The sequence below is a fragment of the Diplotaxodon limnothrissa genome, linkage group LG13 (assembly GCF_057381915.1).
Source record: "Diplotaxodon limnothrissa isolate DT_005_m linkage group LG13, D_limnothrissa_male_GT1.1, whole genome shotgun sequence".
Lineage (NCBI taxonomy): Eukaryota > Metazoa > Chordata > Actinopteri > Cichliformes > Cichlidae > Diplotaxodon > Diplotaxodon limnothrissa.
Window position 1 is genome coordinate 1,525,160 of NC_140608.1, and position 27,476 is coordinate 1,552,635.

Here is a 27,476-nt window from a genome sequence, read left to right on the forward strand (position 1 = left end):
ATAATAAGCATGTTTTCTTCTTCTTAATAGAGTGATTTTTTTTTTTTTTTTTTTTTTTTTTTAATTGATTTTTTTTTTAATTTTCCTTTTATGCCCTTTATTCCCGGATACACAGTTCGGCCACATAATTAACAAAATCCCTTGTGCTGCCCAAAAACGTCTCACTGGTCCGGGCGTTGACTCGATTTGATGTCAGTGGCTAATTCCATCAGATAAATGCTCACTTTTTAGGATCTAAGGAATTTAAATTAACTTAAATGATTATTCAGGAGTTATTGAAATCCCTGCCCATTTTCTTCCTAAAAACCTTTGAACTTCCGAAAACTGAATGCACAGTTGCTGATATGCTTTTGCAGATACTTATGCAGACAGCTGTGAATAGGCAGCTGTCCATATGGAAGATTCAAGCGTGGTTGCTGTGTTGTAGTGTAGTGTGGGTGATGATCTATGCAAAACAATTCAAAACATGAACAGAGTGTGGTTATTAATATTCTATATCTGATGGGTCCACAAGGGGGGAAAAAACATGAGAACAAAAGTTCAAAGGTCATACAGAGATGAACCTATAAACAGATAAAGTAGAGTTGTAAAGGACATGTGCAAAGGAAAGCAGATAAGAGCTGCTACCGTGAGGAAGAGCAGACGAGGAAAGGCGCTGAGAGAGGAACAAGGCATTATGGGGTAGAGATAATGACCTTAGTATGTTACACACGCAGTGCAAAGCAGAGCCAGAAGTACACCCATACTACATGTTTTCTGTCTGTGAATCCACTTTCTACTCCATCCCTCTCTCCTGCACACACACAGGGTCACACTCGCTGTGCTGTGGTTGATAACTCTTATCAGCAGTGGCCACAAAGCACACCAGCAGAACAATACCTTCTGATTTATAGACCTTTTCTATTTAACGCACTTTCACTCCACACTCATTCACATCTGAACATGAACGTGCTTGTAAGTGTCGGGGAAACATTTATGTGGTGTTTGTTTTGCTCAAGTGTAACCATATGGAGTTAGAGACACACTTTTAAGCGTGGAGTTTGACAAAAGACACACTTCTCTTTGCTTTGTGGCTGCAGCTCCGGGGCTGAACTCTGACCTTATGATGTAACAACTTGGCCTATTTTTCCAAGTCCTCTGTGACTAAGCTGGAAGGGAGATAAAGGGAGTGAACTTCCAGTTTATTATATTGCAAAAAAAAAACAAAAGACACTGAACTTTGTTTTAAATCTCCTCATACTTATAGGATCCATATATTATTATGCTTTAATGTCAAGCGAATTTTATATACTGTGCAAAAAGCTAAAAAGCTGTTCACAAGAGCAGGATCTGAATCATTTAAATGCTTATGTTTGCCCCTGCTCAGTGACATTGTATTATTGTATGATGATTCAGATGATGAATTCTGACACACTGTTTTTTTGTGTCTTCCAGGAAGTGGCTTTGGTAAAAAATGCAAAGAGCTGAGCACAGAGAGAGATTTCTTCATGAGGATGAAATGCACGGTGACCAACAGAGGACGCACTGTCAACCTCAAGTCAGCCAGCTGGAAGGTAACAACTGCTACATCTACAAAGCATCACATCTGCAGCAACTGCACACACAAAATGAGATTATTACATTGTGAATAGATTTAGCCACATATTGGACACAAGTAGGGTTTAGATTTTAGAACAGGGTTGGGGGAACTCCAGGCCTCAAGGGCCGGTGTCCTGCAGGTTTTAGATGTGTTCTTGATCCAACACAGCTGATTTAAATGGCTAAATTACCTCCTCAACATGTCTTGAAGTTCTCCAGAGGCCTGGTAATGAACTAATCATTTGATTCAGGTGTTGACCCAGCGTGAGATCTAAAACCTGCAGGACACTGGCCCTTGAGGCCTGGAGTTCCATCATCCAGAGCAATTCATGATGCTGGTAGGAGTCTAGAAGCCCATATTAAAAGTTTAATGTTATATCCTTAAATAGCAATTCCACAAGCAATCTTGTGCAGCAACACAAGTAGTGTAACAAATAGTGTAGAGAAATGCTTTCTCTGGGTTGTATAGCAGTAATGCAAAGCATTATTTTCAAAGGTAAGAAGTACTTTACCATTTTTTGAAGAACCTATCGCAGCCCTGGCCATTAATATCGACTAATGTGGGGCCAAAAAAGACATGACCACTACAATAGGTGTCTGCGTCATGGTAAATATGAACACTCAGATAGGGAAAACTGTAATAATCGCGCTATGGCTGCATGTTATTCACCACAGGGGTAACTCTGACACTGTGTAAACTCCATTTACACTCCTGCTGCTCTTCCTCAGGTGCTTCACTGCACTGGACAACTGAGGATGTACAACAGCTGCCCTCCGCGAGTGCTGTGCGGCTTCAAAGAGCCTCCGCTCACATGCGCTGTCCTGATGTGCGAACCGATACCACACCCGTCCAACATCGACACGCCGCTGGACAGCAAGACCTTCCTGAGCAGACACAGCATGGACATGAAATTCACCTACTGTGACGAGAGGTAGGCAGAAACATATTTTTTAGATTTTGTATTAAATGATAATATATGCTTCGGTGAATATATTTTTATGCACCTATATTTGGTTTGAACCTCAGCAGAGTTCAGTAGAGCAGCAGATTCACATTGCTGCCAATTAAAACACAACCCTTAAAGTCTGAGACACACACACACACACACACACACACACACACACACACACAGAAGATTTGAGCGATTGCAGTGTGTTGACTTAGCAGGTAAGAAAATAGAAGTTGGTGATGAAACATAAATTAATAAGGCGCTGTCATGACGTTGTCAGAGCGTGCCAAGTGTTAATGACCCTGGATTAGATCGTGAACAAGCCTAAAGCTGAAACATTTTTAAAGCTGCCAAACAAAATGACATCTGACATTGTGTCAGTTATCATTCGTCACTTGTAGGTTAGCATGAAAAGCGGCTATCTTAAACCCAAAGAACCTCATAGTTTGCGCCCAGATATTTCTTTCCCACTGGCACGAGAAGGGAACACAACGCATTTTCAGATTGGTGTTACACAATCGCATGCACGCAAATCTGTAATCTTATCAAGCCTCTCATGCAAGAGAAATGTTCCTTTTGTGTATTGCATGCACAGGTCTGTGCGTGACCGCACTACAAACAAGAGCCCATTTTCTTTTTCACCCTCTTTAGTGCAATTTAATAGCCGCCTAAATCTTCTCTCCAATTACGCAAATGAGTTTATTGTAGGTGGGTCGACCCTCCTGGCTCAGCAGAGACTTACACTCATTAGAGGAGGGACGGAAAGTTTCTTTAGCTCATGCCTGGCAGTGTGAGAGATGGAGGAAACAAAGAAGGAGAGAGAGGGGGAAAGAACAGAGACTTATCACTTAGGAATAATTAGTTCTTCAAGAGGGGTAACAATCAGAAGTTTAACCTTCTAGTTTGCTTAAACTCTGCTTGACCTAAGAAGAACAATTATTTCCTCCCCTCAATATCCCTGTTGATTCTTTATAATTTACTAAGTACAGTAAGAAAGTCCATTTTATGATTAAATACCAGCTTTATAAATGACGTATGGCTATTGGCTATATTCTCAATTCTACAGTATAAGGAATACAAACACAAAAGGACACAAAGGGAAGTTCTAAAGTTATACAACTTGGATAATTTAGACGTGGACAACACTTCTGTGTGTACTATGTTACTTTTAAGTGTCAGTCAGAAACGTCATGCAAGTAATCACTACTTATTACAGTGCATGTTGTAGATTTATCAGTAATACAGGGACATTGACCCAAATATTACACTAAATTAGATACAATTTGTGTAGCGTTGATTCCTGCATTAATTAATTTTAGAGTTTTAATTCAAACATTTGTATAAAATCATTTGTATGCAGACGATAGCCCGCAGGGTAATGTGCTCCTCTGCTTTGGTCTTCCTGTCATTTGTTACTTTTATATCTGTAATAATGTAAAGTACACCGTGATACAAAATAACATAAAAATAACAGTGAAACGCTTGTACGTACTTAACATGGAGGAAATGAATGGAAGGAAAGAAAAGAAAGCAATCACCATCGTAATCATCATTGTTATAATTTGAAGCTATTTTAGTTGTGACCATGTTTTATTAATGCTTTTGTTTCGTCTCTTTCCCCACTCTGACTCTCCTCTCTGGCCTTAATGCATTTTTTCCTTTTTTCATGTGTCTCTTTTTTTTTTTTTTTTTTTAAACCCATTGTGCCTATGTACTCCTCTTCCCTCCAGACATTCATCCCCTCCCTTTCCTCCCTTCCCTCCCTTTCCTCACTACATCTGTCAGCGTTATGCAATCTGAGGGTCTGCATCACCAGACCTCTCACTCTGTCCCTCACACAATAAATCCACCGCATCATCATCATCATCATCCGCTGACTGTTCATCTCAATGAAACTTTGGCTTCACACCTCCAAAGCTATCCAAAGGGCAATATAGATGATGAAAACTGTATTTTAACTGATTTGACATCAAAAAATGTTGAGAGTGATGATCAGAGGTACAAATAGGATGAAACGGAGTGAAAGAGTACATTTATACCTACTGGAAATTTGAAACGTTTTTTTATGCTGCAGTGTATCCTATCCCTAAACTCTGGAGTCTATCCTCATGCCAGAGTGAAAACATTTTGGTGGCAGTTGGAGTAAAATCACATTCCTAGCACTTTAATTTGGGTTAAGTACAACTTATCTTCATTCTCTGTCCCAGTTTACCCTCCCCGGTCTCCTTATCCTGATAAAACCTTGTTTTCAGGGGCCCATTTCCTGTTGTAGGTTTGGATCATGTTCTCACAGCACAGTTTGTTTGGAAGAGGCTCTGCTTTTGACCCTTAGCCTAATTGTTGGCTTCTCAGTGAAGTCAAAATTACTTATTTATATACGTTATTAACTTGAGTTTATTTGTTGTCAAAACAGCCTGAAGCTAAGTATGTAATTATTTTCAGCACTCAAAAACTTCATTTAAATTAGTGCACCTGTAATCAGATTACAGTAATCCTGTTATTTATTCTCAAAACCTCTACTTACTGGCGAAAGAGTTGGAGAGAAATAAAAGGGAGTTTTATAAACGTGGTTATTGAAAGCCAGCAACAAAATCCTGATTAACAACGTGAACTTGTGATGAGAGACGAGAGATTAGCTGTTCCCACAAGCACCGGGAGGTTGGAGACAGAACGAGCAATTCTTATTTTTGGAAATCTATCCACCGCTCAGTTTGATTTCCAAGTGGTACATGATGTCTTTTTAAGTTCAGGATGAAGTGCAGGATTTGTGTTTTGAGTCGTACATGTGAGAAAAGTTCAAATAATAAGTAAAAGCCCGTGTCTTATTAATGTCTGTGTCTGTGTTCCAGGGTAACAGAGTTGATGGGTTACACTCCCGAGGATCTGCTGGGTCGTTCCATCTACGACTTCTACCATGCCTTGGACTCAGACAGTGTCACCAAGAGTCATCAAAACTGTAAGTACATGCTCGGACCTTAAAAAAGACTTTGAACGCCTCAAACATCAAATATGAAGCAAAACAAGCCACGGTGATTCAGCTATGAACACAATCTGCACGTGTAGTTAGCCTTTAGCTAAGATCTAAGCCTGCGTGTCCTCAGATTTTGCTCGTAGCAGTAAGCGATTGGTTCAAAAACCTGATGAAATATGGAGCAACTCTTAAACAATAATTAGAGCCTTTCTGCATGGTTGCCAGTATTGGCAGCCATCTTGAAATGGCACATTCGAGGCACTTAATAATAATAATAATGGATTGGATTTATATAGCGCTTTTCAAGGCACCCAAAGCGCTTTACAATGCCACTATTCATTCACTCTCGCATTCATACACTGGTGGAGGCAAGCTACGATTGTAGCCACAGCTGCCCTGGGGCAGACTGACAGAAGCGAGGCTGCCATATCGCGCCATCGGCCCCTCTGGCCAACACCAGTAGGCGGTAGGGTAAAGTGTCTTGCCCAAGGACACAACGACCAGGACAGAGAGCCTGGGGATCGAACCGGCGACCTTCCGGTTACAGATGCACTTCCCAACCCCCTGAGCCATGGTCACCCAAACTTACTTTGAAGGATTCCCTAAATGAACTCTAATTTTAGTGATCAGGATGTAAAAACTGCATAATCACTAGCCAGATCAGCTAAACGCTTCAAGCTTGTAGTCAGCTGGTAATACAGCCTAAAGTTTGAGTGACGATATTGGGGGGTTTTTCTTGTCAGACATTTTTGTTTCATTAAATTTTATTTTTATTTTCTTTATTTATGTTTTAGGTAGACAAATACATTTATCCTTGTTTAGACATATGTGGATGTCTGTGTGTATGTAAAGAGCAGCAACATGGTATTAAGATGTCTGTTATTAAATTAGGTGCATCCACTGATGGCCTGATGAGGTTTGCACATCTGATGCCACAAACACAGTGGACAGGGGACCAGGTGGCCTCTATTACAATCTAATAACTGTGTGTGTGTGTGTGTGTGTGCGCGTGCATGCAGACAAGGCTCTGAAGTGTCATGGCTATTCTCTTCACTGACAGCACTGTATCATTAGAGGCTTTGACAGTGCACGAGGGAAAGTGGTAATTTAGTTCCTTAAAACCACCCCTGCAACATAATGGCTGTGTGTGTGTGTCTGTGTGTACACAGCAAAAAATGCTCTTGTTACAAAGAGGATTATGCTTTTCTTTTTCTTTTTTTCCCTCCTGGCATATCTGGGCCAACACTAATCCTGATATTTTCTTTGAAAAGTAAAACTGTACTTTCCAAAAAGTTGATTCGCTACATCCAGATGACCAGAATCAACTTTCCTTACTTGGATGATTGAGTATGCATCAAGACACAAAACTGTACCTAATTTGATATTTTACTTTTCACAGAAAATAATATTTTCATCCAAAACTTTCATCATTTAAAAAGATGTCAAGCAGAAACTTAAAGAAGCAGTACAACCCAAATACTTCCCCCTGTAGCCTGTAGTGGTGTGTTTCAGTCTAGATTGTAATGGTGTGAGTTTCAGAGCTGTACAAGTCTTTGCTGCCTGTTTCATTAAACTAAAAGCACTCTCCCTGTCTTACCATGAAGTAAAAAATAAAATAAACCAACAACTTTTTCCACACTCAATTAGTCCAAAATCATAAAGACAAATTGTGGTTTTACAATTTTCTCCATTCACTAGTCAGATAAAACATGCCGCTAGCTAACATTACTCTACTGGATGACATTAATGCATACAGCCAAGCACGAGCCTCTCATCACAGTTGGGTCTTTCTCCACAATCATGCAGTTTATGGGTGTAGTCTAACTGAATGAAAATAGTTTATGGGGGAAACTGCTTACAATTAAAGATCGATTTATTTTGTGCAATTTTAAATGCAAATTTTTAAATTCTGTTTTTGATACTTCAATAACCATAAGAAGTATAGAATATGGCTGTCATATTTTAGTATTAAAGAGAACATGGACAATATTTCCAAAAATGGTAATTCACACTGAAACGGTCTGGATGGATTAAAAAACACCGCAGGCCCAAAGTAATAATATCTAAAAGCATCTGGGGTAATAAGTGCATTCTTTTTAAATAAAAAAACAAAAAACAAAGTAACTCACATTCACAAAAGTCAAATTATTATGACTTTTTAAATCAAAGACTTACTTTGAAAGGTTGGCTCAAAAAACAAAAAAACAATAGGCTTAAAAAACAGATCCATTGTGCTTGAAACAGAAATATTTCAGCACATATTGGGATTGTTTGATACCAAGTTGTCTTTTGAAGTTTTGCACTTCCAAAGTTGACCTTTTAGACATGTTCTTTTGGTCTCGCTGCACTTTAATTTTGCATGTCAACAAAAACCAAAAAAGTGACTTGAAAGAGGATTGTAGTCCTCGGGTTTTTGTTTAGTGTGCTGCATGTGAATTTTTTTTCTTTTAGCCATGTTCTCTTTCCACTGATCTTAAGTCATCTGCATCCGCAGCCCTTAGCTGTCTGACATTTGCCAAGATAAAGGACTCTCTATCCATCTGAACGTCTCACAAACACAGACGAGCCGCTCTCACGGCCAACGTGACCAGCCTGTCGATCAGCACATGCTAACAGTGTTCTCTGCTACATGCAGTGTTGTCCCCTCCAAGCTTTCTCAACAGTCTTACTTGCGCGCACACACACACACACACACACACACACACACACACACACACACACACAGGGAGTCACTGGCCTTATGTACGCTTTGTGACCATTCCTACGCCTTTCCCACGCCAGTGCTGAACTTTGGACTGTAGCCAGAACATTTCCTTCTCGAGTCAAAGTCAAACATCCCGCCTTATCCCGCTTACAAATATTTGCTTGATTTTTAAAGGATTATGCAAATATTTAACAAATAATTAGCCAATCTGGACTTTAAACACCTAAATAAAAACAAAGTATAAAAATCCACCACATACAGTTGTGGTCAAGATTTTACAGGCACTCCAAATGGGCATGAATTTAATACTTTCTTTGATCTGTTCTCTTCCTAGAATAGATCTTTTAATAACCTTAAAAAGCAAAAATTGACTTTATTTGGATTTCCTCTAATACACACATGGTCAAAAGTACACATGCAAGCTCCAATATATACATAAACTCACATAAATCTTTTAATAAGTAGTACTGAAGGTTTACACAGTCTTCTAATTTGACTGGCCTGAGGCTTATGAACTTTACTACTGATGTGACCTTTGATTGGAAAGTTGCAACACAGAAGATTAAACAGTCCATCTGTCACTGACATCGACAGACTGAAAAGAACTGTCAGTTTATTTTCTCTTTGGTTTTGTTTCCTCATCAGAAGATTACTCACTGGGTTATACAACAATGTGAACGCGTCACAATTTTACGCATGAACAACAAAAACTCAACAAGTACTCTCGGTGAGTAATTTCTGAGTAATAAGGAAGAACACTGATTACATTGGCCCTGTTTAAAGCAGTCCTGTACACTTGAGGACAGTAGCTGAAATCAAATTCAGCGCAGTTTTATTTAGTGCCAGTCAACAGTCATCTCATGGCATTTTAAATCGTTATGTAAAGACTCTAATAAAAATGACAACAAAAGGTGAACATGGAGAAATGACTTAATAAAACCCTGACCAGTAAAAGATGGAGACTTTTAAAACTAAAGACATGTAATGTTCCAGATCCTGACATTATTGTTTCAGTGTCATTCACTTTCGAGTCAAATCAGTGTGCCACTTTTGAAGAATAAAGGAAGTATGCTCACAGTTTCAGGAAAATTGTTTTATATCTGCTTTAAACTTGCAAGCAATAACGCCAATGTTATTCATAGCTTCTTTTTTGTTTCTTCTTCTCTTCCTTATGCAGTGTGTACCAAGGGTCAGGCAGTAAGCAGTCAGTATCGTATGCTGGCTAAGAACGGGGGTTACGTCTGGGTAGAAACCCAGGGAACTGTCATTTATAACAGCCGCAACTCTCAGCCGCAGTGCATCGTGTGCATCAACTATGTCCTCAGGTAAGAGTCTTCATTTTTAATCCAAGTTTCCCTCAATTAAATGCCATCTTTGCCTGGATTTAATCATAAAATATTCAGATTTCTATATCTCAAAGTTCAAATTTGCTGTGTTTTCTCCAATCCGTAGTGACATTGAGGAGAAGTCGATGATTTTGTCCCTGGGGCAGACGGAGTCCCTGTTCAAGCCACGACACATGAGCAGCTTCTTCAGTCCTGGAGTGGGCATGAGCGGAGAGCCTGGAGATGCCCTCTTCAGTGAATTCAAAGAGGAGCCGGAAGATCTCGCTCAGCTTGCTCCAACACCTGGAGACGCGATCGTTTCCCTCGACTTCAGTCAGTATTTACTTCTGTAAAACTGTGTCTGTTATGGTCACAGTATTCTTCCACCTTACTTTGGCAAAAACAATATAGCAGAAACAACTTTTTAATACAGTTTCCTTTTGTCTTTTTTAAAAAATTGGCTCAAATTTGTGATTCTTTTTCGCAGGTCGTGTTCAGTTTGAAGAGCCCCAGCAGCCAGCATACTCCCAGGTGTCTGTTTCAGCCATGGCCCCTCCGGGACCACCGTCCTGGGCCAGTGAGAGCCACAAGTCTGCCTCCAATGCCTCTGGACCCCCAACTGCAGCTCCAGGGGACGTGGGTAAAATGGCCGGTGGTTCGTTCACTGTGCAGCAGAATCCTCCATCGGGCAGCGCCACTCCGAGCCTCAGCAGCTGCTCCACGGTGAGGACAGCGCGACAGGGCACGACTGAGAGCCAGTTTGTGAAATTGAAAAGAGTAATTAGTTAGTGAGCGAGTGACTGGTTGGTTACACTTGTTCCATGGTTTATTCTTTCAGTGTGCGATGAGGTCACTAAAACTGGGCAGTGTGTGTGAGAATAACGGGGGTGGTTATTTGGATGGAATAGGCTCGTAGCAGTGAATAGTGCCTTTGTCAAAACTCATCTCTCTTGTTTCTCTTATGTATTAGCCCTTTTTGTCTGTGTTTATCATTTTCTTTCTCTCCACTTCTCTCATTTAAATCTAATTTCTTCCTTTTGTTCATCCTTCCCTCTGTCCTTCACCTCTGCAGCCCAGCAGCCCAGATGATTACTACAGCTCAGTGGAGAGTGACCTGAGGGTGGAGCTCACAGAGAAGCTGTTTGCTCTGGACACAAAGGGAGACAGTTCTGCAAACACTGAGGTGTGTGTGTGTGTGTGTGTGTGTGTGTGTGTGTGTGTGTGTGACCAAAGTTGTGTAGAGTTAGTGAATTTTATGTTAACTCAGACAAACAAAGAAAAAAGCCTGAATTAACCAGCTCAACATATGTATTCTGTATCATTAGCTTTTTAATTTACTGCTATAGTGTCTTTGACCTTTAGCTTATAAATCTGTGAGAAAAGCATCCAGGACATTTTCCATTTTATGTTAGTATTTCTTCAATTTAACGAGTACTGGATTAAACAAAACTATAAATCAGTGGTTTACATATTTGAGTGGCTGCTGATTAAATATTAGTGCTCACAATGATGTTTTTATTATTGAGTTCCTAATGTAATCATCATAATCCTGTTAGTCTAAACTGAGTGGCAGTTTATGAACACTGCAGCATTATCTCAGCCACAAATACTCACATGTCTAAAGCAATAATTTATAGTTTTCTCCAAATGCTTAAAAGGATCTCTTTTCTTAAATATTTGTGTTGAAAAAACAAAACAAAAATTATTTCTGCTATCCAGAGGGACTTGAATGATTTGGACCTGGAGACTCTGGCTCCTTATATCCCTATGGATGGAGAGGACTTCCAGCTCAATCCCATTGTCACAGAGTCAGAGCCCCTGGAGGCAGCTCCAGCAGGATCCATGGGGAGCAACACCAGCCTGCCCCAAATTAACCAGACCACCCAGCAGAGTTTCAACAATGTGGCCAGCCTCTTACAGCCCCTGTCCACCTCCTCCCAATCCCCAGGCCACTACCAGCGTGCGACATCTTCATCCTGGGCTGGAGGGGAAAAGAGAGTCTCCAGCCAGGGGAATGCAGATCCCCATGGAAGGTCATACATGATGGGGCATCTGCACAATCCCCCATACCAGGCCCCGGCCAGCTCCCCGCTGTCCTCCATGGGTGGCAGTCAGAATCTGCAGTGGCCACCAGACCCGCTGTTGACTTACCAACAACAACCACGGCCCACCAAAGCCTGTCTGATGGACACGATGTTGGAAGAACGGCCATCCTGCAAGCAGAACATGCCACATGGCATGCAGAAACAGAGGTGACTTAACTATGAGTCTCTTATTTTAGTGCTCAAGGAAAATTTAACTTGATGCATATAACTGTGAAAATATAAGACTAAAAGGAATAAGGAATAAAAACCTTAACAACATGATTTAAATAAAAAAGGGTGTTGACCACCAAATTCTCTTTATTATTGCCGCAATTATTTATTATTAATATTATTTTTTTTCATCCACTTTATGTATGCAGGTCCATCGACAACTTTGTACAAGCTTACAGAGACATGAGTCCAGCCAGAGTGGCCATGGCCAACAGTATGAAGCGCTCCTTCAGCCAGATGGCTGTGGTGAGTTCCTCCGACTCCTACCGTACAGCAAAAGTTCCACTGCAACTTAAAGTATTCAGTGTAACATAGTGCATTATTTTGAGGCATTAGTGTTCCACGCAAGGTTGCATGTTAGTTTCCAAACCACGATTTAAATTCTTGAGTTTGATAGTTTGCCTAAAAAAATATCTGCATGCACAACCTGCTAATCAATTGAGTATGACTGTTTCAGGGTGAAGGCAAGCTGCCAGAGTTCATATGGAAGAAGATAAGGAGTGACAGTTGCATGGATCGTTCCCTCTGTGCAGGATCACTGGCAGGTATGCTTGTGCAGCAAATGGATGGAAACCATGTTTTATCATCTCTTCCACGCATCAGCTGCACCTTTTTAACCTCTCGCTCTCTCCTCTCAGAGTCGGAGATGGCGAGAATGATGCCAGGGAACATGGCTCCATGTCTCAACTCGCTGCAACAACACAGGAAGTCACTGTACGCAGGAAATGGGATAAGTGGTCGAAATGAAAAAGGCTTTCCCCAAAAGAGCTGTGACTACAGAGAGTATAACATGCTGCCTTCTAACAAGTGTGAGGGTGAGCTGGAATTACTAACATTTACAGATTTTAGTCAGCTAATATCACTGTGTGGACAGTTAAAGCACTCATTTAGTCTTCTGTTTAATTTAAAGTACTTTTACGTTGCAGAATATATGACTCGGCCATTAACATCTTGCTCTGACTAAATCTACTCATGTCAAGTGGTCTTCTAATTCAAATAAACAAGTAAATCACTGACACACAGGGATTTTCTTTATTTCTGTCATTTTCTAGGCATAGCCAGTCGTTTGCTGGGGCCTTCATTTGAACCCTCCTTTCTGCCGGAGTTGACCCGCTATGACTGCGAGGTCAATGTCCCGCTGCAGGGCAACCTGCACCTCCTCCAGGGCTGTGACCTGCTGAGAGCCCTGGACCAGGCCACCTAGAGCCCCAGATTCAAACACCGACATAAACCTGGACTTACTCCCTGCCCTGAGCCTCAACCTGCAGCACGAGACTTAAGCCTTTCTTTACCTTTGTACCTCTAGGCCTTCTATGAGCCCTAAAGCTCAGCTAACTATAGAGAATGGTATTAATGGCCACATCCTGCCTTATTTAGCCCCACACTCTTTTCCCCATCCCTTTTTAAGTTCTCTGTGTAGACCAAGCTGAGTTATCAGGGTCAAGCCACATGCACCCCTTTCCCTGCCAAGCTCTTGACTCATATCAGATGCAGGTTGACCACCATTGAGCCAAACATCAAATGACCCGCATGTATAACAAACGATCACTGGTCAAAAAAAAGGTCAATGCTGCACATTTAATACATGACAATGGTCACACCATCACATTAATTATTTAAGAGTTTTGACACTGGGATCTCACCGGGTTTGGTATAGATGCCAACAGGGTGGCAAAGCTATGTTTGAAAACACATCCTGAACTCGGGTCTCTGGTGTAAAGGGGTGTTAGTGGTGTGGAAGAAAACCTGCCTCAAAGGCCAGCTCTGCTCAAACATCTACAGCCACATCACCCTGACTACCAGCCGATTCCTGCTTAGGTTTAGCAAAGCGGGAATCTGTGAGCAGTGGGTCTCTGACCTACGTCCTGATATGGACTCTATGCAGCTCAGATCCCAGCCCTACTGCTCTTCTAGCTAAAGCATTTGGCTCAGAAGAGATGATATTATACTACCTACACATGAACAGAGACACGATCTTCTTTCACATTTGCATGTTTTACCAGCAACTTGTAGACACAGCGCAGTTGAAGCTTCAAGCAAGAGTTGGGTATCATGAACTGTGGTAAATTGTAGCCATTTTAAAGATTTCTTAAGAATTCTTTACACTATTGTATTCTCATTACGGACACCCAAAGATGATTTCTTTTTAATCATAGTGGTGCAATATGCTGGACTGGAGTACTTTACAGTGCGGCCAGATGTAATGTTGTAACTTTGCGGTAATCTGTATTAATTTCATTTCCTCTATGCCCAAGACTTAAAATATACTCCAATTTAAGTATTATTTTAATCTTTAGAGAATTAAAGGTTGCTTTATTTGAAAGGCTATGACCAGAACCAGAACTGCCGAGCAGAATCGGAAGCAGTAAAAGTGATACCCAGCCTTGCTCAAGCCTTTTTCCACATATTCACATTCATCAGCCTGCCTCGTTTTGTCTGAATCCATCCCATAAATCACTGTAGCATATCTCTGCTGCTTTAGTAGATAAACTAGTAGCATTAGATCTGTATGTTTCAAATGACATATCATTATTGTAAATAGTCTTTTCTTCTTTTCCTGAATTGAGATATTGAAGCTTTTATGAAATTCCCCCAGTTTATTCAATCCAAACTGACCGGACACTTCACCACATTAACACTGCCTTTTTTTTTCTTCTTTAGTTCTTACTCAACGTTCTACATTCTCTTATTTTCTCTGTCTCTCACTCTCTCTCTGACACTGTAATAAACATATTGCAATATATGTAATCTGAACATTTAAGATTTAACATCTTCATCTTAAATCTGTCTAAACACGCTTTCCTCACTTTAGTGTCTCAGTCAGGTGTGTAGCTTGTGTGGATACAGGGTTATTTTCTTATTGTGCAATTATTTCATTGAGCTAAAACTTAGATTGTCAGTAACAAAGCTAGACTTTATGTACATAATCAATAGCCTGCACAAAGGAATGTGACATGCACACACTGTAAGAGTTCATATGATTAAATGTTATTAGCTAACACACATTTTATGCAATACAGGAAACCATAAAGACCAGACCAGTGGTGTGCACAGACTATGAGGGGACCAGGGACTGTTTGAAAAAGGGGGACACCTTTGTGTGGTGGTGGGGGTGTTTTGGTTTCGTTATTGTCCTGCACCTGTACTTGGGGAAGCTTTAAGAAAAAGTTTGCATGATTTGCTGAATCCTGTCGTGCCACGGTTTTACATTTAGTTTGAGACACTTATTGGTTTGAATTATGTACAGTACACAACAAAATTGTTAGCAGACAAGCTGTACAATCATTGTAGGAAGCACAGCTTGAAAAAGAAATGTGGTTTGCAGAATGCTTAGAGAATGGTCAGGTGGTAAAGTATGTGAGATTTGTCACTGGTATGCTCTTTTAAGCCAACTGGAGAGCATTTGAGCCCAACACAGGGGGCACTTGGGCTAATCACAAGTGCCGTGGGAGGGATCAAAAGGGCACTTTAGCTGATCAGGTGGGCACTTGAGCTGTCTAGACGGGCAGCTGAGGGGTGTTTTTTGGGGGACCCAGTAGAGCCGAAATAGCGCTTAGCTTAAGCGGCTCTAGTAACCTCTGTTGCCCCTTGGTGTTTTATTAGGGCAAAAGATCATGATTGGATGTCGTCCCCCGCCCCGACCTCCTGTGCACACCGCTGCACATAACAGACAGGGTAAAGACGGCAGCGTTGACATGATCACTTACTCATTCAGACAATGCATATGTACATAGCAGCAGCCATGGTTTTAATGCAGTACAGCAGCCTGTGACATGACTTGAAAGTGGAGTTTATATAATTTTCTTAAAGATTAGGACAAGGCCAGTTTTTCTTTACTCACAAACCAAGTGGCTGCCAGTTACAGAAAGCTTTAAGGCTTTGATTATTACTTGCCATAAGAGCAGATTTTGAAACTAATTTTTCATCCAAACATTGTCAGTATGTCTTCAGTGAAATACAGTTTTTCTGTTCTTTCCTCTCAAAGTATTTTCTTAAGCTCAGTCTATATTTTTGAGGTAATTGTCTCTGTGTGGTGACCACTTTGAGCTTTGTACACATATGTTATGTATTTAAAACAGAACTAATGTTAAAGATGGTGTTTTTCGTGTTTGTGTCCTGGTACTTTGTCCTTACCTTACCCCCCCATAGATGCAGTTAGAGCCAGTCCCTCACAGTGCTGTTTCTTCTTGTGCTGTTTCTGTGTTGTGGTGGCATTTTTTTTTTTTTATTCTATCCTAAAATATCCATGGAATCTGTTGGCTGGCCAGTACTGTTGTTGTTCTTGCTTTAAAAATAACAAGAAAAAAAATCAGATAAAAAAACAACAACAAAACAAGAGGTAAATATCAGTTTTCTAAGTTTCACTTTTCAGATATGTAGCATTTTGAATATTGTAAGGAAGGTGAAGTTGCCACATTGTTAATCACATAGTTTTCCAGTTGCATATATAAAAGCAAAAGGTGCTTCATAGACATTGTATCATTGTCATTTGTAGAACTTTTATTACATCTCTTGGATCCACTAACACTGTATTTTGATGTTCTCCGCCTGATGTGCTCAACTTCTTTCAAGTTCATTTTAATCATTATGATGTGCCTTATGACTTTATGGTTGTCTCAACATACCGAGGTCACCCTTCAAGTGCACAGTTTGTTCCTTTAGATCTGTAGATGGCATACTGTAGGTCTGCGGGGGATGATTATCAAATGCAATCTTAACTTGACATTGCATCTTAAGTTAAAGGTAAATTCTTTTCTCCTGTTTGCTGCATGAATCTAAATTTGGATATGAAATTGAGATATTTTCTCACAGCCAAGTAGAAGATATCAATCTAAAAATAAAACCCCCAAAAGTTTTTTTTTTTTTTTTTTAAAGAAATATAGATTATTGTTAAATACAAATTTGTCATGTGTTTTATAATATTTGGAGAAAACATTCACAGTTGGAATGATTTTGATGATAACTCTTCAGATTTTGCGCCACTGTGGCTTTCTTTCACTTATTCCTTAAATATACCCAAACCTAATAGAGCTTTTGGGATCTATTTCGATCCTAATTGATCAGCAGTGATGAGCCAGTCTCTTGGATTTGAGTAGAATCCCATTAGAACCAATCCTTCCTTTTGATAACAAATTAAGCTTTGTGTGAGGCTTATCAGATGACCTGTTTGCTAATGAGGCTGCTTGTGGGTTTTTAGAATTAGTTGGGTGGGGGAAAAAAGATTTGACTGTAACGTTAAGCTCTTATATTTTAATATATAGTGTCTCAACATGCTGCTTCAGTCAGCACTCATGTGCCTATAAGGGTTTTCTGGTACTGAGTGGTGCTAAAGGTGTCTGTTACAAGCATAATTTTGTAAAATATCAAAAGATTATGTTGAAACTGTGCCAAAAAAGAGGAAGGGGACAGTCCTGATAACAATTAAAAAAAAAAAAAAATGCAGTAGGTAATTACACAATGAAAATGTGCAATTACTTCTAAATTAATTACCTCTAAATTTCCTCTAGTTAACCGCATATAATTAGGCCAAATCTGTCAGGAGGAAGAGTTTTAACAGTAAAATTGCAACAATCTCAAATAAGAGGAGATGTAAAGAAGTGAAGTTCAGTTGAAGGACAAATGAAATGACAGACTTCCTGTTCAGCCTGCCTACCTGCGCCATATTTCTCCACTTGCCAATTTGATAAATCACTTCTTTGTTTCTCCTCTCCTCTTCACTCCTTTCACTTTACCAAAATGTTTCTTTTCAACCCAAAAGAAGAGGCCATTTATACCCTTGATTAAATTGGAAGTTTTTCATATTTGGAGTAAAAAGAGGCTTCAATTAAATGCTAATAATGTTTGTAGGATTATGTACAGTGTTTGAAATATATAAAAATATAGAAACATTGGTTTCCAGAAAAGCACCTTACAGCATGTTTGAAGCATGTTATCGTTTTTTAATTGCAAATTTTATGTGCAATATAAACTAGTAAAGAATCTCAGTGGTAAGTGAAATATTACAAACCAAAGATGTATTTAGTGTGAGGAAATATGCACAGCGACAAAGAACAGCACCTCAGATGAGTTTAAATGACCTCATCAGATAAGAAAGAAACTGTGGTAATGCATGTGGAAAAAGTTGGCTACACGGAAGTTGATTTAAAAAGAAGGAAAAAAAACTCCACTAGCTTTGGTCAGAAAATTAAAAGCTATTATGTTGTTAGCATTCAGCAGCTACCATGAAACTTGTTGAATGCCAAATAGGTGAAATGTATGTCCAGTGTTGAAATAAAACAACAACTAAGATATGTTGCAAAGTCAGAAATTAAAGGGGGTAAAAGCAAAAAACAAACAAACAAAAACTCCTTCCCTGAAGAAATGTCGAAGAGACACGAGCATTAGTGACGCTAACCCAAAAAAAAATCATTGGGTCTTTAGCTTTGTGTTTTAACTCTAGGAGGCTTATCACCAGTGCGCAACATACTGTGCTGCTTGAAGGGTAAAGTGACAAATCATTCAGGAGTTAATCCACTCACTCATCGCGCTTCCTCTTTAAAAAGATATCCGCATTTTATCTTTGGCTTGTGTAACAGGGTTTTTGTTTTTCCTTATGGGATCCATGTTAAGCTACTTGTATTCTGTTCTGTCAATGTCATACAATACCATTTAGATTTTTTTTTAAAAATATGCTTAAAATCTATGTTGATGATATTATTATTATTATTATGAATATTATTATTATTATGATTATTATTATTATTATTATTATTATTATTACTACAACAACAATGTGGGGAATGTAACCCAATAAGAAGTTTGTGTTTCTGCACTGATATCTTATTAAAGCATACTGATCTTACCCTTATTCATCAACTATATGTGTGTATGTTTTATTTGGAGATAGAGATAGTAATATACAGGGAGTGCAGAATTATTAGGCAAATGAGTATTTTGTCCACATCATCCTCTTCATGCATGTTGTCTTACTCCAAGCTGTATAGGCTCGAAAGCCTACTACCAATTAAGCATATTAGGTGTAAAGTGTAAAGTAAAGTGTAAAGTGAGCTTGTTAGTCCCCATAGGGAAATAGTTCCTCTGCATTTAACCCATTCACCCAGTGAAGCAGTGGGCAGCCACCAGTGCAGCGCCCGGGGAGCAGTGTGTAGGGACGGTACCTTGCTCAGGGGTACCTCAGGGTAGCCGTTCAGTGGAGTCGAACCCCCGACCTTCCGATCATGGGGCCACCACTCTACCTACTGAGCTATCCCTGCCCCCAGGTGATGTGCATCTCTGTAATGAGAAGGGGTGTGGTCTAATGACATCAACACCCTATATCAGGTGTGCATAATTATTAGGCAACGTCCTTTCCTTTGGCAAAATGGGTCAAAAGAAGGACTTGACAGGCTCAGAAAAGTCAAAAATAGTGAGATATCTTGCAGAGGGATGCAGCAGTCTCAAAATTGCAAAGCTTCTAAAGCGTGATCATCGACCAATCAAGCATTTCATTCAAAATAGTCAACAGGGTCGCAAGAAGCGTGTGGAAAAACCAAGGCGCAAAATAACTGCCCATGAACTGAGAAAAGTCAAGCGTGCAGCTGCCAAGATGCCACTTGCCACCAGTTCGGCCATATTTCAGAGCTGCAACATCACTGGAGTGCCCAAAAGCACAAGGTGTGCAATACTCAGAGATATGGCCAAGGTAAGAAAGGCTGAAAGACGACCACCACTGAACAAGACCCACAAGCTGAAACGTCAAGACTGGGCCAAGAAATATCTCAAGACTGGTTTTTCTAAGGTTTTATGGACTGATGAAATGAGAGGGAGTCTTGATGGGCCAGATGGATGGGCCCGTGGCTGGATTGGTAAAGGGCAGAGAGCTCCAGTCCGACTCAGACGCCAGCAAGGTGGAGGTGGAGTACTGGTTTGGGCTGGTATCATCAAAGATGAGCTTGTGGGACCTTTTCGGGTTGAGGATGGAGTCAAGCTCAACTGCCAGTCCTACTGCCAGTTTCTGGAAGACACCTTCTTCAAGCAGTGGTACAGGAAGAAGTCTGCATCCTTCAAGAAAAACATGATTTTCATGCAGGACAATGCTCCATCACACGCGTCCAAGTACTCCACAGCGTGGCTGGCAAGAAAGGGTATAAAAGAAGAAAAACTAATGACATGGCCACCTTGTTCACCTGATCTGAACCCCATTGAGAACCTGTGGTCCATCATCAAATGTGAGATTTACAAGGAGGGAAAACAGTACACCTCTCTGAACAGTGTCTGGGAGGCTGTGGTTGCTGCTGCACGCAACGTTGATGGTGAACAGATCAAAACACTGACAGAATCCATGGATGGCAGGCTTTTGAGTGTCCTTGCAAAGAAAGGTGGCTATATTGGTCGCTGATTTGTTTTTGTTTTGTTTTTGAATGTCAGAAATGTATATTTGTGAATGTGGAGATGTTATATTGGTTTCACTGGTAAAAATAAATAATTGAAATGGGTATATATTGTTTTTTGTTGCCTAATAATTATGCACAGTAATAGTCACCTGCACACACAGATATCCCCCTAAAATAGCTAAAACTAAAAACAAACTAAAAACTACTTCCAAAAACATTCAGCTTTGATATTAATGAGTTTTTTGGGTTCATTGAGAACATGGTTGTTGTTCAATAATAAAATTATTCCTCAAAAATACAACTTGCCTAATAATTCTGCACTCCCTGTATATATCTCTAAATAAAAAATTGAGGATTCTTTTTTTTTTCTTCATCAAAATCCAAAGATATTCCATTATGTTTGTTTGTGTTCAATTTATTTTGATCATGTAAACAATACACAGAAGTTCATTTAGCAAAGAAAAGAAAAAAATGCTAACAAAATAAAGCAAAAATAAATTTCAATATCGCTTCACCTGTTCTGAGTCAGTTACATATGGAAAAGGGGCAGGAAGAAGTGCACTTATTTAATCCCACCTCTTTGCCATAAATTATCAATGAATATCTTTTCAGCTTTCTTACTGATATAATCTGCTGTAATAATAATGAACATATTTATAATATAATATATACATGTGCAGCTTTGGTGTTACAAAAATACCTTAAATGATAACTTCTCTAAAGAAAACCCTGCTTTGAATAATACCTGGGAGTTAGTCTTTCTGCTAGTTGCATACAGTGGGGCAAAAAAGTATTTAGTCAGCCACCGATTGTGCAAGTTCCCCCACTTAAAATGATGACAGAGGTCAGTAATTTGCACCAGAGGTACACTTCAACTGTGAGAGACAGAATGTGAAAAAAAAAAAATCCATGAATTCACATGGTAGGATTTGTAAAGAATTTATTCGTAAATTAGGGTGGAAAATAAGTATTTGGTCACCTCAAACAAGGAAAATCTCTGGCTCTCACAGACCTGTAACGTCTTCTGTAAGAAGCTTTTCTGTCCCCCACTCGTTACCTGTATGAATGGCACCTGTTTGAACTCATCATCTGTATAAAAGACACCTGTCCACAGCCTCAAACAGTCAGACTCCAAACTCCGCCATGGCCAAGACCAAAGAGCTTTCGAAGGACACCAGGAAAAGTATTGTAGACCTGCACCAGACTGGGAAGAGTGAATCTACAATAGGCAAGCAGCTTGGTGTGAAAAAATCAACTGTGGGAGCAATCATCAGAAAATGGAAGACATACAAGACCACTGATAATCTCCCTCGATCTGGGGCTCCACGCAAGATCTCATCCCGTGGGGTCAAAATGATCATGAGAACGGTGAGCAAAGATCCCAGAACCACACGGGGGGACCTGGTGAATGACCTGCAGAGAGCTGGGACCAAAGTAACAAAGGTCACCATCAGTAACACACTACAACGGCAGGGAATCAAATCCCGCAGTGCCAGACGTGTTCCGCTGCTGAAGCCAGTGCATGTCCAGGCCCGTCTGAAGTTTGCCAGAGAGCACATGGATGATACAGCAGAGGATTGGGAGAATGTCATGTGGTCAGATGAAACCAAAGTAGAACTTTTTGGTATAAACTCAACTCGTCGTGTTCGGAGGAAGAAGAATACTGAGTTGCATCCCAAGAACACCATACCTACTGTGAAGCATGGGGGTGGAAACATCATGCTATGGGGCTGTTTTTCTGCCAAGGGGACAGGACGACTGATCTGTGTTAAGGACAGAATGAATGGGGCCATGTATCGTGAGATTTTGAGCCAAAACCTCCTTCCATCAGTAAGAACTTTGAAGATGAAACGAGGCTGGGTCTTCCAACATGACAATGATCCAAAACACACCGCCCGGGCAACAAAGGAGTGGCTCCGTAAGAAGCATTTGAAAGTCCTGGAGTGGCCTAGCCAGTCTCCAGACCTCAACCCCATAGAAAATCTGTGGCGGGAGTTGAAAGTCCGTGTTGCTCGGCGACAGCCCCAAAACATCACTGCTCTCGAGAAGATCTGCATGGAGGAATGGGCCAAAATACCAGCTACTGTGTGTGCAAACCTGGTAAAGACCTATAGTAAACGTTTGACCTCTGTTATTGCCAACAAAGGTTATGTTACAAAGTATTGAGTTGTATTTTTGTTATTGACCAAATACTTATTTTCCACCCTGATTTACGAATAAATTCTTTACAAATCCTACCATGTGGATTCATGGATTTTTTTTTCACATTCTGTCTCTCACAGTTGAAGTGTACCTCTGGTGCAAATTACTGACCTCTGTCATCATTTTAGGTGGGGGAACTTGCACAATCGGTGGCTGACTAAATACTTTTTTGCCCCACTGTACAAGAATTGTATGCAACTAGCAGAAACACAGCCACTTTGTTAGGTACACAATGCTGCAAGGTTATACTTATTTTCTTTGATGTCATAGATTCAACACGATGATGGAAACATTCCTCAGATTTTGTTCCATTTTGATATGGCATCACACAGTTGCTGATTTGTGGGCTGCAGTCATGATGCATGTCCACTTTTATTTATATGGCATCGCACTGCAACAGTCACCTCAAGACCAAAGGTTTTGAATCGGATTGAAATGTGCTCACCATGGATGCTATTAGAGTACAGTGAGCGCATTGTTATGATCAAGAAACCAGATTGAGATGATCTGAACTTTGACATGGGGTGTTATCCTGCTGAAGGTGGGTACAGTGTAGTCATAAAGAGATATGGTTAGCAACAATACTCAGGCTGTTGCCCAAAGTGTGTCAAGAAAATATCCTCCACCCCACTACAACACCACAACTAGGCTGAGCTGTTCACACAAGGCAGGATGGATTCATTCTTTCACATTTATGAAATATTCTGATCATCCAAATTTTGTAGGAGAAATTGAAACTCATGAAACCAGACAGTGATTGCCCAATCGTCTGTGGTCCACATTTGATATTCAGTCTCGGTTTCCTATGATCAGCTGCACCAGTATGGTCTTCTGCTGCTGCCATGTGTTTGCTATTGTGCATTCAGGGATTCTTTTCTACACATCCTGGTAGCAGGAGGTGGTATTTCTGTTACTGTTGCCTTCCTATCTGTTTATAGCAATCTGGCCATTCTCTTCTGACATCAACAACATATTTTCACCCACAGAACTGCTGCTTACCGGATATTTTCTCCTTTTCAGACTGATCTCTGTAAATATTAAAGGTAGTTGTGCAGGAAATCACCTTCTCTGAAACTCAGGCCACTCTGTCTGGCACCAACATCCATGCCCCATTCAGAATCACTTAATTCAGCCTTCTTCCCCATTCTGATGGTTGGTTTGAATTTCAGCAGATCGTTTTGCCCAAATCGACATACCTAATTGCACTGAGTTTCTGCCATATGATTGGCTGGTTAGATATTTGCAGTTGAAGAGGTGTACCTAAAAAAAGTGACAAGCTTACATCTATAAATAGTTAACAGAAGCTGAAACCTAGTACGTGTGATATAGATAAGTTTGACATTCTTCACCAACTGAATCATCTTTTTTGTTTTTGTTGGAGTACATGATAAAAATGTGATCCCCCCCAGTTAAACATCTTTTTAGATAAAACCTACCTTTTCGATGTAATTATTTTTGATGTATTCTCTAGATATCTATCACATACCGGTTTTTACAAAACATTCAAACCACCATGACCTCAGCAAAAATAGACATGACAATATCCCTTACCCTTATCCCTTAACCACATCCTGCTAATGACTGTTAAAGCACTCCCTTACGCTGGTGTGGTTCAGAATGTCTGAGTCTGAAGCTTGGAGCACTGCTGCTGTGGGCTGACCTGTGGTGTCAAGTCAGATAACTGAGGATAACACATAGTTATGTCTGAATTTCTTTTTTTGAAGAATATTCCTTTTGACTGTCATAATGTTTGAAAAGTAATAGAAATCAGAACTGTCCTAAATAAAAAAAAAACAAAAAAAACCAAACAAATCATATGCTATTCAACTGTATCATAAGGACAGTGCAGGCAAATGGCTTTTTCCTGTAGACAGAGAACTGTCTATATGTGTCCCCCTCCTTGGCACAACAAGCTGCTCTCATTTTCATGCCCCACCCTACCTCACTTTTTTAATATATTCACTTCTCATTAGTACATGGGGATCTGCCCGGCCCAGTAGACGCTGCCAATCCCCTCTGAGGCCTTCCCCAAACCACAGCCTCAACTCATGCTCAAGCCATCTGCCATTGTCCACTAGAAATGCTGTCAAACCTAAAATGAGGATGTGGTCCCAGCTAGTGAAAACCATCTCAAATGTATTTAACGGTTCAAAAATATGACATGTCACAGAGGTACATGTGGCACAGCTTTGCTGAACTTCAACCTGACATATTTAAACATCATCCTCTCAGATCAGTTGAAAGATTATAATGTGGAATTAATGTTCACTTCATCTAAAAACAAGTAAAGCTCCAAAACTATAAATAATGGTGTGTTTTGCACATTAAAACTGCATTGTAAATACCCACCACATTAAATAAAGTTGCTTACATTCCACGTCTGGTTGACAGCCAGCTGTGTCACATTTTTCAAAGCTGGTGTACTTTTATCATGTAGTGTACTCATCCTTGTTAAAATGTTACTGTGGCAGGCGGGACTGTTTACCAGATGATTTGAGTTTGCACAAGCAACTTTGTGCGCGCTCACGTGTGTATTCTTGTGTTTGAGTTGGTCTGGAGTCAATCGAGTGCTCAGTTCAAGACCATTTAGCAGTTTCAAACATTTTAATTGAAGAACATTCTGTAACAGCCTGTTCTGTGCTGCTGGTCCCTCCGTCTTCCTCGCTCGCTGTGTGTACTCTTGCAGCGCCATCTTTGTGAGCACGGGATCAAAGGAGAAATGTTACAAGGTAAATCTGCGGGTTTCAGTTTGTTTTGGGGATTCAGGTTTAGTCTAATGTTAAAGTTTGGAATTAAGCGTTCTGTTGTCATAGTTCAGGTTAGCTTAAAAGTAAGTGTTTCTACTCAATCTTAATATTTGCAGACTGTTTTCCATGTGATTACCTCATGAAAATGATTAATCGTCTGACTATTAACATTTACTTAAAATAAATAAATAACAAGACTGCTGTTCCTGTTAAACACACACACACACACACACACACACACACACACACACACACACACTTTGAAATCAATAATTACACAATACTAACATTTGCATAAAAGTTTTTTTTTTAAAAAGTGTTCTGTTTGAGACAAAGTCGTCTTAACTCCTACTTAACTCTAACTTTTGGCCAAGCTGAGGCAACACACACCAGGTGAAAAATTAAAGGAAAAACTCTAATCCTACACTAGGAGCACCTGGCAGCTTTCTTTGTGCTGATGCAGAAACTTTACTTGCATGGCCAATGAATGGTATCGTTAAAAAAAGGGATATTAATCCTTTTCCTCACCGCATTTCTCCCTTAAACATAGGACAAGGAATTTGGTAATTTGGGAGGGGCTGTTGAGGTGATTTAGGTATCTGTCTGGGATGCCTAGGGTGTTTCCCAGGCGCTTCCTAGGTAAGGGTGTCTTAGGTATGTTCAACTGAAAGTACGCCTCAGGGTAGACCCAGGACATGCTGGACAGATTATCTCTCTGAGATTGCTTGGGAACGCCTCAATGTCTCACCAAAATAGCTGGAGTACGTGGCTGTTTAAAGTGTTGCCCCGCGACCCATACCCAGATAAACATCAGAAAATGTATGGATTGTTGAAGTATATGCTGTGATCTGACTGAGTTTCAATCTAGTGATCTTGAATCACTAGATTGAAACTCACCAATAGAAGATCTGGGACTTACATTGTAAGGTGGAAGCATTTAGGAATCTCAGGCGTGAAGTGACAGACCGAAGTTACAAAGTGAGGTCCCGGAGTGTGAATGTGCATAGTAAGTAAAAGTCACCAAAATCAGTAACTCTGCAGAGTTTTAAACCTTCTCGGGCATTAACGTCAGCACAAATGTAGAAGACTGACCGTGCTGTACACCAGCACCACAATTATCAAAACAGAAACAAAGTGAACATCACCATCACCAGAACACCAGTTTGCCTGTTGTGGAGGAATGTGGTGGCCCAGTTTCATTAAGACAGCTGGTGTTTTTTGTGTCTTTTGTTTTCTATCGGTCTGTACAGTTTAACAAATGAACTGTAATGAATTGTACTTTATCATTTTAATATACTTGGCTTTGTTCCACCTGATTTTAAATGCAAACTCAAGATGGGCATACTTTCCACCATTAATGTTCCACATGCTATTAAAAACCTTTTGATGACAGTCTGATCTGCTTTCCTGTTGCATGGAAAGCCTTTTTCAAAGCTTTACCTTTGTTGTTGTGCTTTTGTTGCTGTGTTTTTATGCTGCATTATGACGCACATCCTCTATTTGACTGGGAAATACTGAGAGATCCACACAAACAGACCAAAACGGGTACAGAAAGGCAATTATAGACTTATTGTCTCGCCACATTTTTGCTTCCCTGGTGAGAGTGGTTCTGCCACATTCAGGTCACAATGCTGAGGATAAACTAAACCACAAAGCCACAAGTAATGGAAGTTTTTCAGGTAGGATGAGACAAACACCACCACATATTCAGCTTCCTCTAAGTGCTACACCTACACAGCAGCTGACTATAGCAGCTATGAATACATATATTCCGCACCATTCAAGTTGTTGTGTCAACCATGTAGTTACATTTCTTGGGAGGTGCACATAAGATTATGTAGAAGGTTGTGGTGTAGGGTTAAAATGGGGTTCTGGTTATGGTGTAGATCTGACGCAGATGTATGATTCACATGTCACGCTTGTGGTGATGTGAGTTTTTTGAGCCTTGACTGAATGTTTCTGCTGTACCCTCTAAGGCTTCAATAACCAGACATAATCTGATAGTGCAAATAACTGAGACAACACCTCATTGGGGAAGTAATTAAGAAGTGGGATCCTTTTCTCACTGACTTTGCAGGTTTGGGGAAATTTCCATGTTGGCCTCTCTTTTCAACCCTGCTAGCTATGTCCATCTTTTTTACATGAACTCCACAGGATAATCTGATTCACAAGCAGATTATATACTTAAACAACCATTACCAAACAAAAGTCTTTGGAGTATTCCTGTTGCATTTAGTTAGCTCAGTGTTTTCCCATAATTCAAACAAATGATGACAGAATTTTTCCCAGTCATTAAAGCAATGGGAGCTGAC

General features: G+C 40.2%; 1 protein-coding gene across 1 annotated transcript in view; it reads left to right on the forward strand.

Annotated features, from left to right (window-relative positions):
- Window positions 1-16,709, forward strand: part of epas1b (endothelial PAS domain protein 1b) — a 46,400-nt gene extending 29,691 nt beyond the window's left edge. The window contains exons 5-16 of the mRNA XM_085369605.1: window positions 1,435-1,553; window positions 2,308-2,510; window positions 5,378-5,484; window positions 9,381-9,528; window positions 9,656-9,861; window positions 10,016-10,251; window positions 10,601-10,711; window positions 11,248-11,780; window positions 11,993-12,089; window positions 12,301-12,388; window positions 12,482-12,658; window positions 12,896-16,709. Coding sequence (XP_085225731.1) covers window positions 1,435-1,553; window positions 2,308-2,510; window positions 5,378-5,484; window positions 9,381-9,528; window positions 9,656-9,861; window positions 10,016-10,251; window positions 10,601-10,711; window positions 11,248-11,780; window positions 11,993-12,089; window positions 12,301-12,388; window positions 12,482-12,658; window positions 12,896-13,047 — 2,177 coding nt within the window. The 3' untranslated portion in view covers window positions 13,048-16,709. The remainder of the gene's footprint in view (window positions 1-1,434; window positions 1,554-2,307; window positions 2,511-5,377; window positions 5,485-9,380; window positions 9,529-9,655; window positions 9,862-10,015; window positions 10,252-10,600; window positions 10,712-11,247; window positions 11,781-11,992; window positions 12,090-12,300; window positions 12,389-12,481; window positions 12,659-12,895) is intronic.
- Window positions 16,710-27,476: the final 10,767 nt, after the last annotated feature.